Source organism: Lissotriton vulgaris, chromosome 7 (genome assembly GCF_964263255.1).
Source record: "Lissotriton vulgaris chromosome 7, aLisVul1.2, whole genome shotgun sequence".
Taxonomy (NCBI): domain Eukaryota; kingdom Metazoa; phylum Chordata; class Amphibia; order Caudata; family Salamandridae; genus Lissotriton; species Lissotriton vulgaris.
In genome coordinates, this window is record NC_141695.1 from 1,505,072,654 (window position 1) to 1,505,095,473 (window position 22,820).

General features: G+C 42.1%; 1 protein-coding gene across 2 annotated transcripts in view; it reads right to left on the minus strand.

Annotated features, from left to right (window-relative positions):
- Positions 1–22,820, minus strand: part of NDRG3 (NDRG family member 3) — a 392,953-nt gene that overhangs the window by 296,106 nt on the left and 74,027 nt on the right. For both annotated transcript variants that reach the window (XM_086932352.1, XM_086932351.1), the window contains exons 4-5: positions 6,902–7,007; positions 585–705 (exon numbers count right to left, since the gene is read on the minus strand). In XM_086932352.1, the coding sequence (XP_086788478.1) occupies positions 585–705; positions 6,902–7,007 (227 nt within the window). The remainder of the gene's footprint in view (positions 1–584; positions 706–6,901; positions 7,008–22,820) is intronic.

The window sequence follows — 22,820 nt, forward strand, 5'->3', positions numbered from 1 at the left end:
AGCTAAATGTGTAATCATTTAATATTTCATCATTTATTTATTTGTTTGAGGAATGTTTCTGTATTTTTGAGTTTTGTTTTTCAGTTCAATTAAATTGCTCAGATTCCAATAATGACTGAGTTGAGGTTCCCCAGATTTAATAATTCAGAAAGTCCCCAGATTCAAGTAATGATCAACTGAGTCAACAAAAGTCAAACAGTTAATAATCACTGATCTACAGTCTTACTTCCAAGTGCCATTGTCTTATTCTCTGTCGATCACATCTTCCAATGCCCAAGTGGGTATCAATCTAGCATTTGTTCGCCGCAAGCGCTCCCCTTTACCCCTATCCAAACAGCATATACTTTCAGATATTGGATTTCTTAATCTGCCTTGTCTCTGTATTCTGTAAGTAGTGCATGATATTTCAAGCAAGGCAATGTCCTTAAAATGATTAAAGCTGCAGTAAACATAAAATGGAATCAAATGGATGGAGGACCTAACAAAAAAAACATTATACTTGCTTTTATGGAGATTAAATATAAACTGTGCCAGTGATGTCAGTTAAAATAATAACTACAGGAGAATAAACTAGAGTAACTCACCCTGTTGGAAATGGGGGTGCTCCTTCCTGCTGACCAGGAGCATCAATGTGGCACACAGCGAAGTGCTGGGTAATCTCCTGCATGTCTTCAAAGTTAAAGAAGGTGTTGAAGCATGATTTGTCTGAGAATTAAAAAAATAAATATTACTATAGGTATAAACTCCAGTGCTCTTATTCAATCAACCCCATTCCCATAGTTTACATTTCCAATGTCTGATGTTTTGCCAAAGTATCTTGGAAATGTAAGCCCTTGTTATGCATGCTTTGAACTCAGTCACTTTCACTCAATACTTGCCAGTTTCCACTCAAATTCACTCAGCCCAAACAAATAACTAAATTTAAGCTAGAGAGCATAGCAGGCTTTGGCAAAGAAGTGAGGATAAGGAACTTGCAAATCACTTTCATGCTGCACAAAATTCCCAGGTATAAGTAGAGTAAGGCCATAGAGCGCATACAAGTGCAGCTTACATTTAATAAACTATCATGTGCCTTGGCAGTCTGAACAGAGATTTGGCTATACAGTAGGATTAAATTGCACACTCCGAATAATTAATACGTGATGGTTCCGCCAACATCTAAGTACCAAAAGATAGAACAATTACATCTGAGGATGTAGGTATTGATCAAAGGAGAACGTGGTCTTACAGCTGTCCATCAACAGAAGCAAAGTAAAGAGATGAGGGAACATGAAGAATAAGCTATTCACCCAGCACATTAATACCAAGGGCTAGATGTATGAAACTTTAAAATAGATATTTCAGAATAGTGTTCTTTTCTAAATCAGTTGTTTGGTAATCGCAAATCTTACTGTATTCTAGATTTATTTTTGAATTAGCAATTCCCTGTGGGTCGCAAATCCACCTATCAATATTAACGAGGTAGGTGACAATTTGAGATCCATCAGGAATGAGCCATCACAGCGATGGTGGTTTGCTGGGGTCAGCAGACCACCCCTATTTACAATTGCTTTTGAATTAAACTTTTTTTAAATCTACCGTTGCCCTTGGTATTAAAAAAAAGAAAAATTCAAAGTTCAACTTACATTTTTTAAGAGTAACCTACTCTTAAAAAATATTTTTTTCAACATTAACTTCCTTCGTGCAAATGTCTTACTACTACCTTTTAATAGTCAGCAAAAACGTTTGGTGATCAAGATGGTCATAAAATATTATTACATACTAGTACAGATTGTTATTTGGAAGGGAAGCCCTAAGCACATCCCTTCCAAATAATTTGGCGTGTAGTCGCATACTAAATTGTTATTTTTGGTTAAGTGTTACTGAATTGCACTTTGTGTTTCATACATACCAAAATGCATTTTTGGAGGTTGCAAACAGTGAAATTCAGTGAATCAGTCAATTTGATAACATGAAAGAGCTTAGTACATCTGGCCTTAGTTCTTATGACATCACTTAACATTAGAAACAGCCACATTCGAATGGCAGTGACCATCGTAATATTCATAGAAGATGAAGGAATTTTTCATTACAAGTTTAATTCCAGGGGGAATCTTTAGCATTTACATTCTTTACCATCACTTGCTGGTATTATCCACAGATATTACCCACCTATTGTCTCCAAATTCACATAGAGAAGTCATCCAAAGAAGATTTGTTTTAACAATGAATTCCAATAAACCAAAATTATGTTTTAACATGCAGGTGTACATAATGAAAAACAAACCATTGTTAAAATGTAGCTATACTTAGGAAAATGTTATTCTTTCTATACAAACTACACAAACATTAAAAACTGTAAAGTTCAGTTCCATTTTAAATGTGTGCACCACCTTCAAATAACTATAATTCAAACCCCTCTGAACTGTGTTGTTAATTTGCTAAAGGCCATTCCACTCTACGCCATTACCTTCTTGCCCACTCAGCGCCACTCCACACAATTCCACTGTATGAATCTGAACTCTCCCAAACTCCACTTCACTGCACTCAACACAACTATGTGGTACTTGACTCCGCACATTTAGATTATGTGTCGCACTGTTCTGCGCCATTCCACTCTACGGCCTTCCACTGCACACTTTTCCACTTTACTCCATTCCACTGTACACTATTCCACTCTGTGCTACTCAACAAAATTATACGCCATTGAAAACTATTTCACTCTATGCCATGATACTGTCATGGAATAGATTCTACTCTATGCCACTACACTGTATGCTGTTCCACTCTACACCAGTGCGCTGTATGCCACTACACTGTATTTACATTTTTTTTAAATTAATTAACGCAGTACTGCCGTACTACCCAGGAAATACTGTGCTACTTAAAAAATTTAGTTAAAGAAATACTGTACTACGCTATATTAAAAAATATATATACTGCATACAAATCTAGTGTACCACGCTGCATTTCTTGATTTTTATATATTTTTGTTATGTAACTACTGCAGTACTATGTAGCTACTAGGGCAGGAACTGCATACATTAAAAAAATATATTTAGAAAAATATATGAATACATTTCACTATTACCACTTTGATAAAATGGGAATAGAAGGGAACAGTACTAAAACTCAAGTACTTACCTTTATCTAAGGCCCTAACCCTGAATGCAACCAAAGTGTGGTAAAACCTACATGGGTGCCTTTTACTTTCACAAAAGAAGCCATTAGCTAATGATATACTACCTTGTAATCGGCATGTACTGGAGTAAACCGCAAAGTTACCTCGGTATACCGTAGCCCAATAGATAACTTAGTTTATGGTCTTTTATAGCATCAATAGTAGTTAACCAATTTAGAGTGAATACCAAAAATTATTCTTTACACCTCAATAAAATGATATCTCCCACTACTCCGCCTTTGTGTAAAACAGGTACCAACATGGCTGCACTATTCAAAAAGTATTTATTGCAAGTGGCTTTGACCTGTTTTGGCATATATCTACTAAATTTCAACTACATCTGTGACATACAGCTATTTTCACACTACATCTTTATACTACGCTCTACTAAACCACACACCTCTTCTATCTAATCTTTTAGACTACTCCTCTCTACTCCACTTCAGGACTACAACCCTCCACACTACAACATTCAACTCTATGCCACTACACTCTACCCCCCGGTACAACACAGTATACTATTCGACTTTACACCACTCCACTGTTCTGTATAACACTCCAAAACAGTACATACTACGATTTGAAACACATTTAAAAGTTTTAAATTTAAATTTTTAAAAAACACAAACGTTTTAACGTATTCATAGCGAGGAAACTGCTATTAATTCGTTCTATACTAACCAAATTTAAAGTTTGTATGGTCAATTCGCTAGACACACTACATTAACTATAACTAGCCACTCTACCATGCACTGTTTCCATAAATTCTCATTTGAGATGGTATAAGTGTTGTTATGAAAGCTATAATTTTACATAGTATAATTGACCTATACTAAAGGGTATAAGTAGAGAATGGAGAATGTGCAAGTTATAGTTAATGTGGTTTTATCGTACAAGTCCGCATTCTACGACTCAAGTGCCACCATTTGAATTACTTAGAGGTTGTAAACCTGCCGCTAAAGTGTGTCCTAGTTGGATGCTAAGTTGGTGAAATCTGGGGTATTTGCTTGAAACTTTGGATGACCTGGTTAGAAGTAGCGTGTAAAAAGCTCAAACAGACAAAAGGTTAGTTTTTTACAAAAGAAAGAATGTGAAGAATAGTGTTTAAGGAGGGGGATGTGTTCCGAATCAAGAAAGGATGTTTTGTAAAGAAAGGTGAAGAGAAGTTTTAAAAACCAGTGGTCCTTGACAGTGTGTGGTAATACGGTACGGGTCTATGGTAGGAATTGGTGGATAGTGGAGAGAGTGGTGGGATGTTGTCCATATAACTTTATTCGGACCCATAACAAACATCCATAAAAGCATTTACACAGATAAAAACAAATGTCAAGATCATTTCACTACGTTACAAAAGGTTAAAAAGAAGATCATCATAAGAACAAGATATTAAAAGGAGACTAATTAAATTCATTCAGGTACGTATAAAGAATTGTAGATGTAATGAGAAATTGCTAAAAGACGCCTACTCCTCAAAGTTCCACTATACATTTATACAAATCTAATCCTAAAATGGTTAAAATGCATTAGTACAGTGTTCCTCGTACTCCCCTCCAGAGGTTATTGTTCCTAGTTACATTAGTAACCATGGCTCATTGACGTATATCCCCATTATTATACTCTATATGGTAGCGGTTATCTTCTTTCTAGCATAAAAAACTGCCCAGAGGAAAGATGACATACTGCAGCAGATCTCTAGAGTTGGCAACTACTGAAAGTACAAATAAGCGGGACATCGATAAAAAAAATATATATTAAGAAAATTTACAAATAAGCAGGACGGCATTGTTTGAAACTTAAGTGCCTTATAATTGGAAAAATACACCGCTTCTTCTATTTAGAGTAAAATTTGCACAAAAAAACACATGCATGGTGTTCTGGCGCACCTGCCATCACACAGACAATTTACCAGATCTGTTGCCCAATCATTCATTGTAGGAAAGGTACATAATCTGTGAAATATATGCAATCTTAGGCGCGTGAGCACAAACCTATGCCGCGAGTTTAAAACAGTTATGTAAAGCGGCATATTAAAAGTGGTTAATATCATTTAATTGTGTAAAACAGAAGACTTCGGGAGTTCAATTGTCAAACTAAGCTTTTCCAGATGAGCCACCACCTCAGTTTTCAAAGTCTTTCTGCTGATGGTAACTAGTGTCTCTGGTTTATCAAAATATTCTGGATGGGCCATGTCTCCAAGGAACCGCTGGACATACATCAGCCATGGAGTTGACTTATATGCACTTAATTTCAAACAGTCTGTAATTATCGCTCAGTTGAGATCTGTGTAGTCTGATGTCCATATTTTATGCCACAACAGAATTGGTTCAAGCTTAATTAAATTAGTGAGAAAGGGGGCGCAGAGTTTGGAGTAAAGTACATAAGCGGCGGTGCTTTTAGGAGTTGCTAAAAGATATCTAAAAAATTATTTTCTGTTACTTGCATCTCAGCACATCTCTTGTATCCCCATATGCCCGCCCCGTAAAATGCTATACTAGTGCATTTAGCTTTATATATTTTCATCAACATTTCTGGGGGGCTCGTGCCAGGTCTACTGGCAAATCCTCTAACAGCCCAACATGCCTTACATGTTGTCCTTTCAAGGGGCAAGGTGAGGTTTTGGATTCTAAAATAGACCATGGTTTTGTTTCTGTTGGCCGTAGTACACGGGTGGAATGACTTCTGTGGGGATTTAGAAACAGTGCTTTATTTTTTTAACTTATTTGAGAATTTAATCTATAATAATGTTCTAGTTTCAATTATGTTTGGTATGGGTACGTTTTATTTTTGTTTAGTAGTGTTACGGGAAGATGTAATGTAGTAATATGTGTACATGCATGAAATCTCAAATACTTAGATTATATGCAGCGTTATTTTTTGAAAGTAGATTCAGTTGTGAACGAGCACCATTGCAGTAGCACTGACAGCGCCCATCTTTACTGCTGTTAATTTTTTTACTTCGTTTCCAAGGCAGTTGTGTGTAATTACAGAGCGCAAGAGGAAAAATAACGACTAAGAAGAATAGTAAAATAGTGAAAGGTAGAAAATTAATTGGCACAGTAAGTTCTCCAGCATTGAACTTCTGCTCCTTTACATTCTAAACACTTTAAAGTTCGCAACTCAATACAATTTAAATTTGCAGCGTCAAACCAGCAAGTGCCACTTGATTCTACAAACTGTATAAGGAACCCAATAAATCAGTTTGAATTGGGCACCTCCAGGTCTTAAGCCATCCCTCAGTAATAAGTGTGTTGCCTGAATTATATCCTCTACCCAAAATCACCTTTGACAAGTAACCCTTTTTTTTGTTTACCTCACTACACCCTGAAAATCACTTGGCAACACAGTGAGCTTGCAGTGGTACCAAGGTCAGTCGTATTATTCTCCACAAAGATTGCCTGCTCTTGAGTCAAACAGGCTGTGATGAACATGCCTGTGGAGAGGAAATGACAGATCCACAGAAAGCATTTAGGCATTATTGTACATTCTTTCAAGCATCTCAATGCTGTTGGATATTTCACAGTGTAGTAAAGTGTTAGTGGGGTCTGGCACAAGCATGTAGATCTTACAAAGAACTGCTGTCTAATCAAATCCTATGTTCTTTATTAGCAATTAGTTGCATTTCTATTACCCATGGTTCAGGTATGAAATTACAAAGCCCCCTCCAGGAAATGTAATGCACACTTGGCCTGCTTTCGAGAGCAGTTTAAGTTGGAAATGAAACTATTTGCCCTTCTAACTTACGGTTGAGGCCGATGTCATGGTATGTGAGAATGACAGGTCTGCTTCCCTTTGGTGTTCCACGCATGGTGATATGCAGAACTCCATGTGCAGTTTCAATGTTGTGTTCCTAGGAGTAAAAAGAGGAAAACACCACTAGTTTGAACATCCTCTAAAACCTGCAATAACACTTTAATGCCTTCCTCAAGAGATCTATTCATCATCAGAATAGTGCGAGATTCTACGAAATAATGCAAATAAATACAATTCAACATATAAGAGAAACCTGTTGAAACAGTAAAATGTTAAAACTGAGGTCTACCATGAGAAGCAACCCCGAACATAGGCTTGTGTCGCCCCAAATATCAAAGAACAGCAATTTCACTGAATTATTTTTAACCTTATCAAGATCATAGTACAGTCCTGGTTGATATTTATCACCTGCCAGCTTAGAAAATAGGTTACGTTTCCACCGCACCTAACATAGATAAAGCATTGTTTTTTGGTATGAAGTAATAGGCTTAATTTTGATGTTCTCCTTGCCTTCAAAAATCAGTTTGCAGTGCAATATCGTATTTAGCAAACTCTATTCTTACATTAAACCCATTAGAAAGAGGGTTTCTTTAAAAGTAGAAATGGCACGCTAAATTAAAAATATCTGCACAACTTATTAACAATGTAAGCGGACTCAGATTTTTTTTTATGGAAAGCCAACGTAGGTGAGAAGGGCAGAGGAAGAGAAGATTTCATTATGCTCCCCAAAGCTGGACAATTAGACAGGAAGAGAATCTAGTAACCCTCAACGAGTGCCAAAATCTAGAATGAAAGTGCCAAAAAAAGTTGAAATTAGGAATAGTTCAAGTTTAATAATGGAGGCAAAGGTCCTTATTATTAGGCCTTAGCAAACTTATGTACGCCAGCATAATTTCGCATGAAACTTGCTAAGAGAAATCCCGCCATTACACCACTTTGCATAAATATGCGCCATTGATGTAAAAATGTACTACAAAATGGTGAAATTCGAGGTAATTTGTGGCAAAAAAAATACAGCAAACGCACAGGAACAAAGGAACATGAGGGGCTCTTACTGTTGCTGGTGTTTAAAATGCATCCACGCACCAAAAAAAGATTAATTTCACACTAAAAACATAGCACAAAATGGCGGATTTGGATGCTGCATAATTAGAAGTAATTTTGTTGCAATTTCGCGTAATTTACATGAAAGCAAATTATGAACATTTTGCGCACCCCTAGAACGGATTATGAGTGGGTTGCTGTTTTAGGACTCCTGTGTGAACCCAAGTTTACGCAGTGGTCGGAATTACTGGTTGGGTCGCATTTACCACATCCAGCAGTTACCAGGCGAGGTAAATAGCTCACCCTTAAATTACGGCAGGTCAAACCTGCTGGCATTTAACAAGGGAAAAGTGAACAGCCATGGACTGTACCATGTGAATTTTGGTTAGGAATAGGTGCAACAGACATCAAAATCCTCATATTATTCCCCAGAAACTCGCAATAGAGGTTATATCGCACCTGATAAATAATGTACCCCAGGTAGAGTTTATCTGGTGCAATAAAAAGCCCCTAGTTTTTGACAAAATTGAAATCAGGGCCCAAGGTTTTTTAAACTATCACAATTTCCCAGCTTTAGCCACATATTTGTATCCCTTAAAAGCTAAAGTGCACTCAAATGCAAACCTGCATTGTTTTTATAATACATTAGTAAATCACATATTAGAACGAAAGGCTCCCACGGTTTGGTGGAATATCTACTTTCATGTATTTTTTTGCATTATTAAAAATACATTTCATTTAAAACAATTGCCAGGGTAAGCGCTATTTCTCTCACGCATGGTTTCCTTGATCGTATCCTATCACTTACCAATTGCTCAACTTAACATTTTATCCCTCAATCACGTTGAGTCGGCACATAAGATTCTCATGCTACATTCCACAAGTTACCAACAACTTAAATCTTGTTGCTCCATTTTCTCATCCACCCAGAATACAAATAACCGGTCTTGCTCCCTATTTCCCCGGTTAAAGGTACTCAATGTCAGTTGCAGAATTGAGTGTTGTCTGTAGGACCAGAAAAAAATCCTTAAACGCTACAACCATCCTATTCTTTAATGCCAGATGCATGCACATCGCCATAGATCTGTTGGACCCTTCTACAGGCCTATTGGCTTTAAAAGGTGATTAAGAGCCGTTACGTGATGTCCCATGCCTCACTTATCTTAAAATTTTCATTAAACTAGATATGAACTGTAAAGTACTGCTCCTGTTGACCACAGCTGGAAAACATTCATGGCAAAACACCACACAAAAAAGAAATCTGACATTCAACACAAGGTATTTGGGTCCACAACTTGGTAGATTTATGCCCATTGCGACAAATTATTATTCAAGACAGTCCAGTATTCAGTAGTGCTGAGGAATTAGCAACATGTTTTCCGCAAACTCCTCCAAGACATTTAATGAGGAGTAGAGTTAGTAATCAGATGTTTGCACAAGTACTGCACATCAGTCTCGTACCATATTGTCCATTTCATTGTCTAGGACAGGTCAACCGAACTCCACTCAAACTTTTTTTTTGGGCATTTTCAAAGACATAATTTCTAACATATATACAACAAACTCCACTCAAATTTTACATTATTTACTGGTCAGACAAAAAAGGTTGGTTGTTGCTAAATTTGACAGAAACAAATCTGTACCACCAGTTGAGTGGCCTTTTGAAACTGAAGTTTTACATCATCTTTCAAAAACTCTAAAATTCTTGTGCCAAAATCTTCAGCTCACCCTTTCATTCCGTTTACATTTTAAACCAATCCAATAAGGATAATTACACATTTTCAAGACTAACATAATACTGACCCATATTTTAAGGCCACCTGAGGCTCTGCCGGAGCAAGTCTTCTGTGCTGGGGTGAAAAAGCTTTTAAACAAAGCCAAGCCTATCAGAAGCCATTAAGTCCCAAGTCTCTTGAAACATGCTGAGCTAATATCAGCCTTGCCAATGAAACACCCCCAATCCGTTTGTGACAGTTTGCCTTTTAAACCAGCAATGTTTCAAGATACTATCGTCAGGTTGTGGGCCCCCTGTAAGTTAGGTAATTGAGTACCCTGGCAGGGTAAAGTTAGTGTTGGCAAGAGCCCAACCTGAAGAGCACTCAAGGGGTGCCACACCCAGGGCACAAGTCCTAAAAAAAAATTTTTTTTTTAAATAAATAAAAAAGAAGTGGGGGGGATGCTCTCACCGGACGACACGTCATGACAGAAAGTGACGTCACGAAAGGTGGCTCCGATCTCGTCCCAGAGAGGCCAAAAAGGTGAAGTCCAGCTGTTTAGCAGGGGGGACAGCGTCCTCCCTGCAAAATAAGTGGGGGGGGCGCAGTCCACCCGCATGGTACCCCGACTCGAGCCCTGGGCACACACCTTTATCTAGTTCCGGGAGAGAAAGGGTAACATGCTGAGGCCGTTCGTTTTGTGGTTCAAGTGAAGGGCCTGTTTTAAAGCAGAAAACCTGTTACTCCATGAAAACCGACAAGAAAATACATTGACTATAAGAACCAAATTGGCTATCTGGTGCGTGGGGTTTATAGAAGTGTCCGAATGTGAGCAAACACATGTTGGTGTTAATTTGGCCAAAAGTCTCCTGCGATCTCACATTTCTTACAGATTGGGGTCTGCAAAAATTCAACAGTACAGTCTCCCTACCTTCTTGACTGGTCAACCCAACCCACCCTATGCACCAGTATTATCTTATTTATGTTGGCAGGGTTGAGAGGTTTATGCTTAGTAAGCCAGCCCAAACTTTTGTTTTGCAACTCCACCCAGGATTCTCACTGCGATTCCTTTAGGGGAATGACTCCAGGCAGGACAAAAGGACAGGAGGCCGGAGGCCGGTCCAATCACTCTTTGAACAAAATGGAGTATGCTCCAGAATGCATTGTTTTTGCGGACTTCGATGGGCCTGGGTTCTGTGTGGGCGTGTGACAAGAGCGCAAGGTACAGACTTCTGCCACCTGGGGACCCAATTTGTCAAATCCATTTGAGGCGTCCAAAGAGCCATCAGAGTCTACAACTCTGGCACTTACACCCTTTTGATTTGTGATAGCCACCTTGCTGCAACTAGCAGGATTAACACAGTTTGTTGTGATTGGCAATGTTACAAGGGCATTTTTGTGGGTAATCATCTTAATATAAAAATGATCGCCAATAAGCTTTCGTAACAGCTTAGCTGCTCCTTAATCAGTTTAAGTTAATCCTCTAGATTAGTACAAAGTTTCTTGCAGAGCATGTTGAAGCCAAATATACCAGGATTTTCTAAATCAAGTGACTGTTGGCTCGACATGGCCAGAGTTTTGTATCGCTGCTGCAGGGAGAGCTGGTTGAAATGGGTTACCTGGGTTTTGAGGTTTTTGGAATCTTTGCAGTTTTTGCAGGGCTTGCCTAGCTGATTGAGTTTGGGACCTTGTTTTACAGTGCTGTCTGAGAGTGGACCTGGTTTCATTTTCCTTTTCTTTTTCACTGCCGGCTCACACAGGCTGTGACTGCGGCTTAGGCCAGGGGAGAGACCGGGCCATGCATGGACAGATGTAGCTGATGTTGGGCTGGACGGACTGGATAGGCAAGATAATGATTCTCCTTCCATCCCCCCTCCCCACGATCCAAATGTAACTGCCATGGGATGCGATTTTCTTCCAGGAGGTTTCGGAAGGAGCAGATTTTACAGACTCCGCGGGGCTCAGCTGTAGGACATGAGATGAGGTATTGGGCCATTCCACAACCTAAGGGACAGCAGTCTGTCTGCCAACGGTCACCTTGGACACCACATTGACAGCCCGCACTAGGAAGTCAAAGGTGGTACCAGATTTAGGGCCAGGTTTGGGGCTAATTATATCAATATCCTTTCTGGCTGGCAGCTTGCGTTTTGCCCAGTATTGTATGAATCAGGGCATGGTCTAAAGCGGGTGAGGATTGAATGACAGGTCAATCTGGTAGTACAAAGAATCAATGTAGATCAAAATAGGCCTTTGCCACAAAGGAATTAGCTACCAGAAACTTACCGCCACCTCTGGTCACCAGGACTTACTGTCACCTCCCTGCAAACAGCAACAGTTTAGATGGTTGGAAGACTGAAAATGGGACACCTGCAGGCGGTCTCTGCACTCTGGGCTGGTCCGAGGAACTTGGCAGGGCTTTAATTTTTTCGGAGGTTGCTCCCCTGCTGGCTCCCACCGTCTCCCATCTCAAAGAGATCCTTGGCGTTCGAGCAACCCTGGTCATAGGATGTACCACCAGCTGAGCAGGAACCGGACGGTAATCACCTCTCCGCCCCACTGTACACCTGAAACCATTCACCGCTGCAAGAGGGTCGGGTGCAGTTACGATGCCACCGGTGGTGCAAGCAGGGCTCAGTGAGAGGAAGACCGGTTCGAGGACTCCCCTGGCCGATCTGCCCTCACAGCAACAGTATAGGTAGCGCAAGGCTGAAGGAAAGTGTTAGAGTTGTCCCGTTTGGTCCCTTGAGATGAGGAGTCGCCGCTCATGGACCTTCTCCCTCCTCCCTAGGGGACCCAAAACGGCGAGACAGCAGGAACAGGGACGCAGTCTAGGCAGTAGTAGCCATGGTACGGGCTTTCTGGCTCTAAGTGTGTGACGCAGGTGTGCTGGGAGACATGCGAACAGCAACAGGGTTTAGTCTAAAGAGCACCTGCAGTGATTGCACATTTAAGTGCAGTCACTATGTCGTTCTAGCGAAGAAAGTAAAAAAATATATGTGAACGTTTACTCATGGTATCCCAGAGTCCAACCTTAATGATTGGTAGTTAAAGTCACTCACCTAACCCATACAAGAGATACTTTTAGTTTTGGTTTCCTTTCTGGTGGCAAGTCACCCACTTCCTAGGGTGTCTTACATCAGACACTAACTACAGAGCCCAAGGGCACATCTTGTTGTAAAATTGCAGTTTAGGCTTGCAAACAAAAGGCAAGGTCTGTGGCTCTGTGCATAACACAGTAAAGCACAAATTACTTACCTGTACACAGGAGTTCTCCAGTATAGATATCTTTTATAGATGCACATGCTTGAATCTTCCCCGTCGCCATGGTGGGAGTCCCACAGTAACAGTAAAATAGCTGTATTAAAGCTGAACATTCAATTCCCATAGAAATTTAATAGCCTTTAGCAACCTATTATCATGGTTTTAAAACATCCAAACTTCAGCCAATCAGAGCATAGAGTCTCCATCCCCTGCAGGATTTCGAGCAAGAGTGAAAATAGAAGAATAGTGGTATGGAAGATGAACCTGAAAGGGGAGAAGGGTGGGCCGCTTGTAAATCTATTAAAGATATCAATAATGTAGAACCACAATGTACAGGTAAGTAACTTGTTTTTTCTCCAGTATTGGATCTTCCATAGATTGACGTGCTTGAATCAGAATAGTAAGCAGTTATCAAATCTCAATGGTGGCGGATAAGGTGAACCATCCCACCAAGCAACCCAAAGTAGAAAAAAACAATAGGCATGTAGTGTAACCATTAAATATACATATATAAACAGGAAGGTAACCGAAAGGCATAAGTCACCGGTCATGCAATAATTATATGACAAATAGACATTAAGAAGTTTATACCTTATGCAAACAGAAGTCGTAGAGCAGCTTGCCAGACCACTACATCCGCCTTCTGCCATGCATCTAGGGAGTAATGTTTCGTGAAGGTATGGACGTTAGTCCATGTCACCGCCCTGCAGACATCCAGTGAAGACACTCCGGCAAACAGGGTGGAGGAAGCTGCCAACTTCTGCAAGGAATTGGGGGGGGGTGGGGCGGCGCTAGAGGGCGCACAGCGGAATGGCTGGCTCTTGAGGCAGCTCCGTGGGCCAGGTCGGACAAACTGCGATTTCACTAACTTCAAGGACGAATTAATGTGCTCAGGGAACAGTAATGGCCAACGGAATGTAGCAGCATGACAATGTGAGCTTTGCTGCACTAGATGTGCCATGTGAAGACACTAAAAAGGTGCCCGACATCGGAACGGAGTGGCACGGGACGCGACTTCAAGATGACGGCGTCCAACTGACGAGCACCAGAGGTCTGCAAAAGCTGTGAACACGGGGCTCTCCTTGCGCGCAAGGTAAAGAGAGGAAAGCGAGATTTAAAAAGCAAACTTCCTGGCATGCTCGCATACTTAGTGGCTAAAGTGGAGGATATAGCCCTACACAGACTACACGATTCAGCCCGTGTTTGTGAGGCAGAGACTTAAAATGGCGGCGTCCATCGGCTGATTTGCTTGCTGCTGCGCAGGGACTGTGATTGAGACGAGTGGATGCTCCGATGGCCATATAATATTACCAACTACCCTAGATATTGTCTGTGGGGTGTGTCAGTGCGCAAAAGGGGATTGTGCTCATAGGGTGCAGACAAATACCACGCTCCTGTTAAACAGCAGCACCCGATACACCGACCGTTGTGCAAGTTCACACAATGAAATATGTGACGCATGATCCTATATATCTGGTGTGAGATTTGACTACTACAGCCTCCAATGGTCGCTAAGAATCTCAGGTTCAATCAGATCCCAAACGCGACACGGTGATGCAGACTGACGCGCTTTACCGATTTCAAAATGTCGGCACCCACGGTTTTGTTGTAACTATACAGAGCAACACAAATTAAGACGGGCGGCGCCCAGTAGTGGAAGATATCTGATACGGCTGACATAACGGAAGCTACATATCTGGCCTAACGCATGAGGGCACTCCACAGCTGGCACTACATGATCAGGCTTGTACTTGCAGGACATAACCACTGAGGCAGGAAGTCAAGATGGTGGTGATGGGTGGATCGGCTGGGTATGGAAAGACACGGCTCATTGCCTGAGCTGATACTAAACTTGTGCACCGCACTGGAGTACTACTGTGCGCATAACTGTGTGTTAAACGGCAAAGGTTGCACTTCTTAACCGAGCGATACGGAGTCCGATAAAGGGACCTTCCGCGGCTGGAGATCTGTGCGGGACGACTGATTACGCGGGGTCTGGCACACTTCATAGGTGCTTCCCAGTGGTGCACCGCAGACGACCGATCCACGGCAAGTACGGGCAATAGGCTACCTTAACTACCAACATGGGTAAACCAGAGAAGAAGCAAACTAAACTACAATTTGAGTCTAAAAAGCCGTCAAAAAAATCAATCGGCGGTATCAGATGCGGACTCAGACACTGAGGGTGGAATTCGAGCAAACATGGAAGGCGTGTTGCAGGCTATCCAGCAAAGCTTACAAGATATCAATGGAAAGTTAGACACCATCACCATACGAGTGGATAACATGGCTGCGAAGCTGGACAAACATGGTGAGCGCCAAGTAGAAGCTGAGACTCGCATATCTGCTGTAGAAGATGAAGCACATGGCACAATCACAAAATGTAACGAAATGGAAAAAGTCTTGGAAACCATACGAAATAAAGCGGAGTATTTGGAAGCGCGCTCGCGCAGAAACAATGTACGAATCGCGGGGATCCAGGAGTCCACGAACATGTGCAAAATGGAGACGTATGTAGAAGAACTGATCCGGGAAGTGTTTGGCATGGAGCAACTCTCATCGGTCTTCCTCATTGAACGTGCACACAGAACTCTCAGCCCCAAGAGCTAAACCAGGGACCACACCACACCCTATAGTAGCTCGAGTTCGGAACTATAGAGATAGGGATGTAATCCTACGAATCAGTCACCCCATCGACGGTGCCTCCTGTGGGTGTATTGCTCTCTCCTTAACACATTGTTGGTTCTGTAAAAGTTGATAGTTGCGAAGCGGAATAATCCCATGTGAGGTCCATCATGCTGCCCTGATCAGGAGTCTCACATTTCTCATGTCGACTAGATTTCTTTCTCAGCATTTGTTTTTTGTGCAGAGGATCTCCTGGACGGCTCTGGGTCTGTGCTACTATCCCAATCCTGGCTTCCACCTTCACTAGTGGCGTACATACTACCATCTAATATTTCAGATTCATCCGTGAGTGAATAGAATTTATCTATATTTTCCGGCGGGAGAGAGAGGTTCTTTTCCTGATCATATCCACTGAGAGTGACCATATCTACATTAATCATATCGCCCTTCTCCGGCTACAGTATTATTGGGAATTTGTTGGCTTTCCAAGACAATGAGGCAGGGTAGTGGAAGTTTATACCCATTATCTTCCTGAGCCATTCCCAACCTGATAGTTGGTCTAGATTGAAAGATTGATGTCTTAATCTCCATTGCGTTTTCATATGACAGCGCAGACTCTGAAACCGGTCCGGTCACTCGGACCCTCTGTGTCAGCCACTTCTCCCACCATCACACTGTGTATTTTCCCCATCTATCGGAGCGAATATTTTGGACATAAGTGGTTGTCCACTATGAGCATTTTGGGTAAGCTGACTATTATCTGCCCCTTTAGCGTTCTTTACTTGTGTTTCTTTTCTCCCTGTTTGATTGTCTGCTCGCTCTTTTATGTAGAATTTGGTTTTTCGCTTTGTTCCCTATTTTTGGCTTGACGTGTATCAGGGCGTTTGACGATTTTCAATTGTTACTGGATTAGGTTGTGTAAGTTCACTCCCTGGCAGACCAGTCAGTAGTGTGGTTTTATTTTATTTACTTTCGCTCCCCACCCTGCCATCCTTACTTGTTTAGCTTCTGTATGTTGGATACAATATATCTTCTGCGTCTCGAACACCGTCCGACAAACACCACGGCTCCTGTGTGTCAGTATCCCTTCCCTTGCGTTTGGCAGGATTCTGTAGATCACAGAGAAAACCACCAGGGAGCACGCTGTTGAAGAATCCCGCTGCAGGGCAGCCAAGGATACGGGAGCGGAGCGTGTGGAGAGCTTCGTAGCCCAAGGAATATGCATCTCAGCGACACGTCGACCACAGCTCGTTCTTTCCGCCCAGCGGACGTCGGAATGTGAAGGCACTCAGCTTGCTCCATGAATCGGGTTAAGTTTGAAGAATTATTTTAGGCATTTCAGAGTATAACAGGGTTTTTTCCCAAATTCATCTCGGGACCAGACCGGCAGGGCTGCAACAACGTCGGCTAGTCAGATGCCATCTTGCCTCCCCCTAGATTTATTTTTTAGACCCACACTAAAACATGAATTTGTGGGCATGCACTGGGCGTTTTAACTATCCCACTCAATGGGATGTGCTTTAAAGTTGTTTTAGTGAGTATTGCCACAAATGGAGTTTCTATCTCCAAGATGGCGCCTGTGCTACAATAAATCCATTGCCAAGAATATTCTCCTTAGCTATTTACTAATGACATGCTCCAGTCCAGGATATATATGGAGCATTACGGACACAGGTAAGGTTACTTCCGAGTTTGTCTAATCACGACATCTGCGTACTAATTACGCTAGCATTTCTAACGTCTAGTGGTGAAACCCACCCTCCTCGTTTACACATTTGATCTTAATTTCTTATCTGTTAGGCTGCCCTGCACCGACAATGAACATCTGACTTTGTTAATGGAGCGTCTAGGATCGTAGTCTCATCTATCACAACGAGTACCACAGACCCTAGTTTGTACAAGGTAAGAGGGGCACAGAATACCTCTTTTCGGCAATATGGGCTCCCAACAGCATTTAGTAACGTTTATTAATGAAGATGCGGGATCAGGCTGGATGCTACCTGGTTGTGTAATCTCTATATCTATACTTGTCGCTTACCCCCGAATGTAATACGCTCACTGCAGTTTCTTAAAATGGGACATTTGCATAACACATTGCAATGTATACCATAACAGCAGTTTTCTAAATCTTGGAATGTTTAACATACTTTTTCACTTGGTTATGCACTAATATTTTTATATGACTAGATCTTTGGCTTATTTCTCCCATAAACAATACTTATCTCGCGACGTACGAGTTAACTGGTATTAATAGGTTTATACATGAGTAACTTAAGAAGCTTTACAATTGGTAGGTACTTGTCAATCTTAGTGCACTTTTTTCCACAGTTTGACTCTCGCACTTGAGACCACGTTTGATTTTGGAATACTATCTTCTGCACCCTGGATATTATTGAAGTTTGTGCTGTCCAAATTCCCCAGTACACCAAGGGGATTGAAACCGGTCTTGAATCTTTTGTTTCAATCAGAACAGTTACATTTGAAGGCACTTTTTCATCAGTTCTTAATTTGAACTGCTTGTTCTTCCCGTCCTCCTCTAATGTCCGGTGCTTGAAACTTCTCTAATTCACCTTACAATTGGGGGTGGGGTCGCACACTACCCACACACCAGCGGGATCGCCCCTAAGGACTGTGGTCAGTGTAGTTCGTGTTCCGCGATGCATCTTCTTTCGATTCTCTGCTATCTTGGCTTTCTTCACCATCCCTGGACACGTGTTTCGGTGTATTCACCTTCTTTTAGGGATGAGTTCAAATTGGACATCTGGAACACACTATGGACTCTAGACTAGGTCTTCCGCACTAATACTATTTCTTTCTTGCTTCCTCCCTTTTTTATTTGGGTATTTTTCCTTTTTTCGTGTATATATTACAACATGGTCAAGGTTGACTATGTCTCTGTCAAGCTCTTTTCATGTGTTAACTATAAAGAAGATACTTCAGCATTTTAGCCTTATGTGACAACACTAGCATGAAGTGGTTGACACTGGAAGAACTATTCATATTTTCCAATTTCATGGTTTTTAGTGGTATATTGTATATATTCTACCAAACAGACTTGAGTCTGCACAACGAAACACGTGTTGGCTTTCTGCACCTTCATGTCAACTTTTTTTAAAAAACTTTATTTATACCTTTTTCAGCCATAGACAGTATTACATAGTTACGTATCGTAGGATGATCACCATAGGTCATAGCAGGAATCAACATCATATGCAATCTTTTCACAGTAATGCATCACATAAGCCTGAACGTATCCAGTTTACTCATATAGAATATTAACATAGCGTGTCATAAGATGTAGTACCATTAAATATGCAGTCATGGGAATACAAGGATCATAATGAATGCGATAGGTCGTAACATAAATGTCCATCATAACAGCTCAGGATTGACCAGCAGTAGAATAATCAATGATATCAATCGTGCATATATAGCCTCAACAATGACAGTGCCTATCCTAGTATTAGTCCAGCAGAAGGTTCTACAAACCATCCCCCTCGCCAACCTCTCAATCACCATCCTGCGTGGGCGATTCAGATCCCTCCTCCGCACTTCGAGCAAGAAACACTTGCAAGGGGCCCCATATATATCTTGGTCGAGAGGCAATTGGTTGTGTTTCAGCATACACAGCAGTTTGCTCTTGACAATATATTACATCTCGTAACCATTCCTTAAACTTTGGAGCTCTGCCCTTGCCCCATCTGCAAGCCAGCTGGCGTTTGGCCAATAATAATGCAATTCCTAGAAATGTTCTACAGTGTTTCGGTATGTGTGCAGTATATCCCAACAACAGGATCAACGGGTTCCTCTCCAGTGTGAGATCCAGCATATTCTCAAGGGCCGCGTGCACCTGTGTCCAGTACTCCCATACCCCCGGACATTCCCACGCTAGGTGCAGGAACCCCGCCCCAGCCCTTTCACACCGCTCGCATCCATCATTATCCATCAAATGAAATATATATTTCTTTGCAGGAGTGTAATACAGTAGTTGTAAGAACTTATAATGTATTATTTTGAATCTACAACTGGCTGAGATATGCTCCGTGACCTTGCAGCAATAGGTCCACTGACTGTCTGATATGTCCTTTCCCAAATCTTCACTCCAATGCAAGAGAGCCGACCCCTCCACCCCCTTACGTTGTGCCCATATACTACTATATATGCCCGATAGCAAATGTTTTCCATCAGACGAGGCGAGCAAGAAGTGTAACGGGGCAAGGATTTCCGGTTCAATCGGGACTAGGGAAATCAGGTACAACCGCCCTCATTCCTTGCCTCATCGCACATACAAAAAAACCAAGGGTGTCGGTCGAACATCCCGGAAGAATTGATCCATGGAACGAAACACCCCAAGTGGTGACATGGAGCCGCTTACACAAGGCACGAAATTCCGACTCCAGCAGTACCACCAGGTTTGGATGGTATGAAAGCGGAAGCCGCGGAGAATACAATAGTGGAGTCTCCAGGATAACTGCTATTCGCCATCATGCATCCACAATGCATGTCACCATTGTGAATGGTACCTCCAAGGCCTTAGCAGGTCCATGTAAGAGTTCGCTCAGAGGGACGGGACCGACCCAACCAATCTTCCGTAGCTAGTTGCGGCATGTATGGCGTAGGCAGCATCCAATGATATGCATAATGAGCCTGCGCGCAGCTATAATAAAAGCTCAAAGTCGGGAATATCAAATCCACCTTTATCATAGGGCTTCGTGAGGATGGACCATTTAAGGCGTGGTGGTTTACCTCCCCATAGCAATCGGATCAATTCCGTCTGTAATGTTTTAAAGAAAAATGCACCAGGATAATAGGGAATGGTAAGAAATAGGTATAAGAATTGAGGGTAAACAACCATTTTTATGAGAGAGGCTCTTCCTGCCATCGATAAGGGCAGAGAAATCCATTGTGTGACATTTTCCAGCCTCGTGATCGCTGTACCATAGTTCAGCCGCAGTGTTTCCTCCTTGCCCCTAGACACTTGTATATCTAAATACCGAAGATCGGAGTCACACCATTCAAGGGGAAAATCTAATGCAAACAGGGCAACTGCAGGAGTAAGCGGAAAAAATTGTGACTTCCCCCCCAATTTATGTTGACACCCGAAAGCCTGCCAAAAACCAGGATTTCACGCAAGAGGGGATTAATGTTTTGTTGCGGATCTCAAATATATAGTGTGACATCATCAGCATACAGTGGGATCAGAATTTGACGCTGAAAACATCTTAACGCCCAGTCCCGATGTAATTGAGGCAACCGAGACGCCAGAGGCTCAACTGCTATAGAAAAAAGGAGTGGGGAAAGCGGGCACCCCTGACAGGTGCCCCGCGAAATGGAGAAGGATGTAGACAAGTGGCCATTTATTAACACCCTAGCCGTAGGGTTATGATACAACAATTGAACCCAGGAAATAAATAACTTGGGGAACCCCATTTTCCGCAGAACCGCTAATAGGTAACTCCATTCTACAGAGTCAAATGCCTTCGAAGCATCCAGATATACAGCAGCAAATGGAAACACCGGCGCCACAGTCTGTATTAAAGAGAACAGGGTAAGTAATTTTGATTGGTGGCTCTTCCAGGTACAAACCCAGACTGGTCTGGGAGTATGATCTTATCCGTAAGGAGAAATAACCTAGTGGCCAAGATTTTAGCTAATATCTTTGTATCACAATTGATGAGTGACAGTGGTCGAAAAGAATCACAGGCCTCAGGGGGTTTACCAGGTTTCAGTAGAGATGTTATAACCACTTCCCGCATAGAGGAAGGTAGCGTCCAGACTTTCCTCAAAAACTTCACGCAGGACCGGTGCCATGACATCAAAATATAACTTTTATAAAATTCGGCGGGTAAGCCATCAAGGCCCGGCGCCTTACCATTCTGCAAGGACATAATAGCCTCCCTGATTTCATCAATCTCAAACAGGGCACTAAGGAAGTCCCTATGCACGTCACTAAGCCAGCATAACGCTACCTCACCCATATAGTCATCAAGCTCCATCTCCGCATAATTTTGTGTAGTGTACAATTCAGTGTAGTGTGCATTAAACGTTTTAAGGATCCCTTCTGTGTCTCGACATATTCCCCCTCCCGGTTGACCTATTCCCAATATGTTACTGTTAAACCGTGGGCAACGTGTAATCTCCGAGAGGGCCTTCCCCGGTCTTTCCCCCTCCCCATATCTCCGCGCCACCCAACGCCGCCCTCTAAATTTAACTTCCCAAGCAGCCTCCTCTTAATACTCAGACAATTTGGCCATAAAATCTACCTGTACTTGACCCCTGTCCTCATTCAGCATGCAACTTTCCAACCTCTCCAGTTCCTGTTCCAATTTTGTCAAAGTACGCTGTATATCTCTCAGTACCCCAAAACATTTGGAAATTCAGTACCCCCTCATCGTAACCTTAAAGGCCTCCCATATTACCTCCTCACTGTCTACAGAATCTTTATTACGGGAAAAGAAGTCCTTTATTTCCTCCCCAAGTTCAGCATGAAAAACCGTATCCAACAATGCAGCTGGTTGCATCCGCCATTGTAGCCTAGGCCTATCATACCCAGGGACCTTAATCGTGATTTGCACTGGGCAATGATCTGAATATGTCCTGGCGAGGTGTATAGCACTACATACGCCTGTTACTATACCTCAAGAAATCAGACAATAGTCCAGTTTTGCCCATGTCCCAGTATGCGAGGTAAAGTGCGTGCCCTCCCTGCGCAGCCGATTTATTCTACGCCAGCTATCCACAAGACTCCCCTCCTTCACAATGCCTTCCATCACCTCACGAGATTTATTATGATAATGTATCGCAGCATCAGCTCTATCCTGAAAAGGGAGCAAGGCAACATTAAAATCTCCACCCCACATAATATGCTTAGAACCAATATCCATAAACCTACCCCACAGAGACATAAAATTCAAGTGTGTCCACTTTCGGGGCATAGCAATTTGCAATTGTTACAGAATCCCTGCCCATCCTCCCCCAGACAATGGCGTACCTCCCCTGTGGGTCCAATATGGTGCCAGCAAGTGCAAAGGGCACATGCCTCTTAATCAAAATAGCAGTACCTCTCGCATAATTAGAATAAGAGGAGAGTCCTCGGACACTCTCTCGCAGCAGTGCCACCTGCACCTGCTGCCTATCCAAGTACGATTTACAAAAAGGGGGTGGTGATGAACAGAGTGTCTGAGTTAAACAGACCACTCTTACCCTGTCCAAAGATCAGGGCTTGATCCAAGTAAGCCAATACCTGTCTGCATTTCCTCGCATTG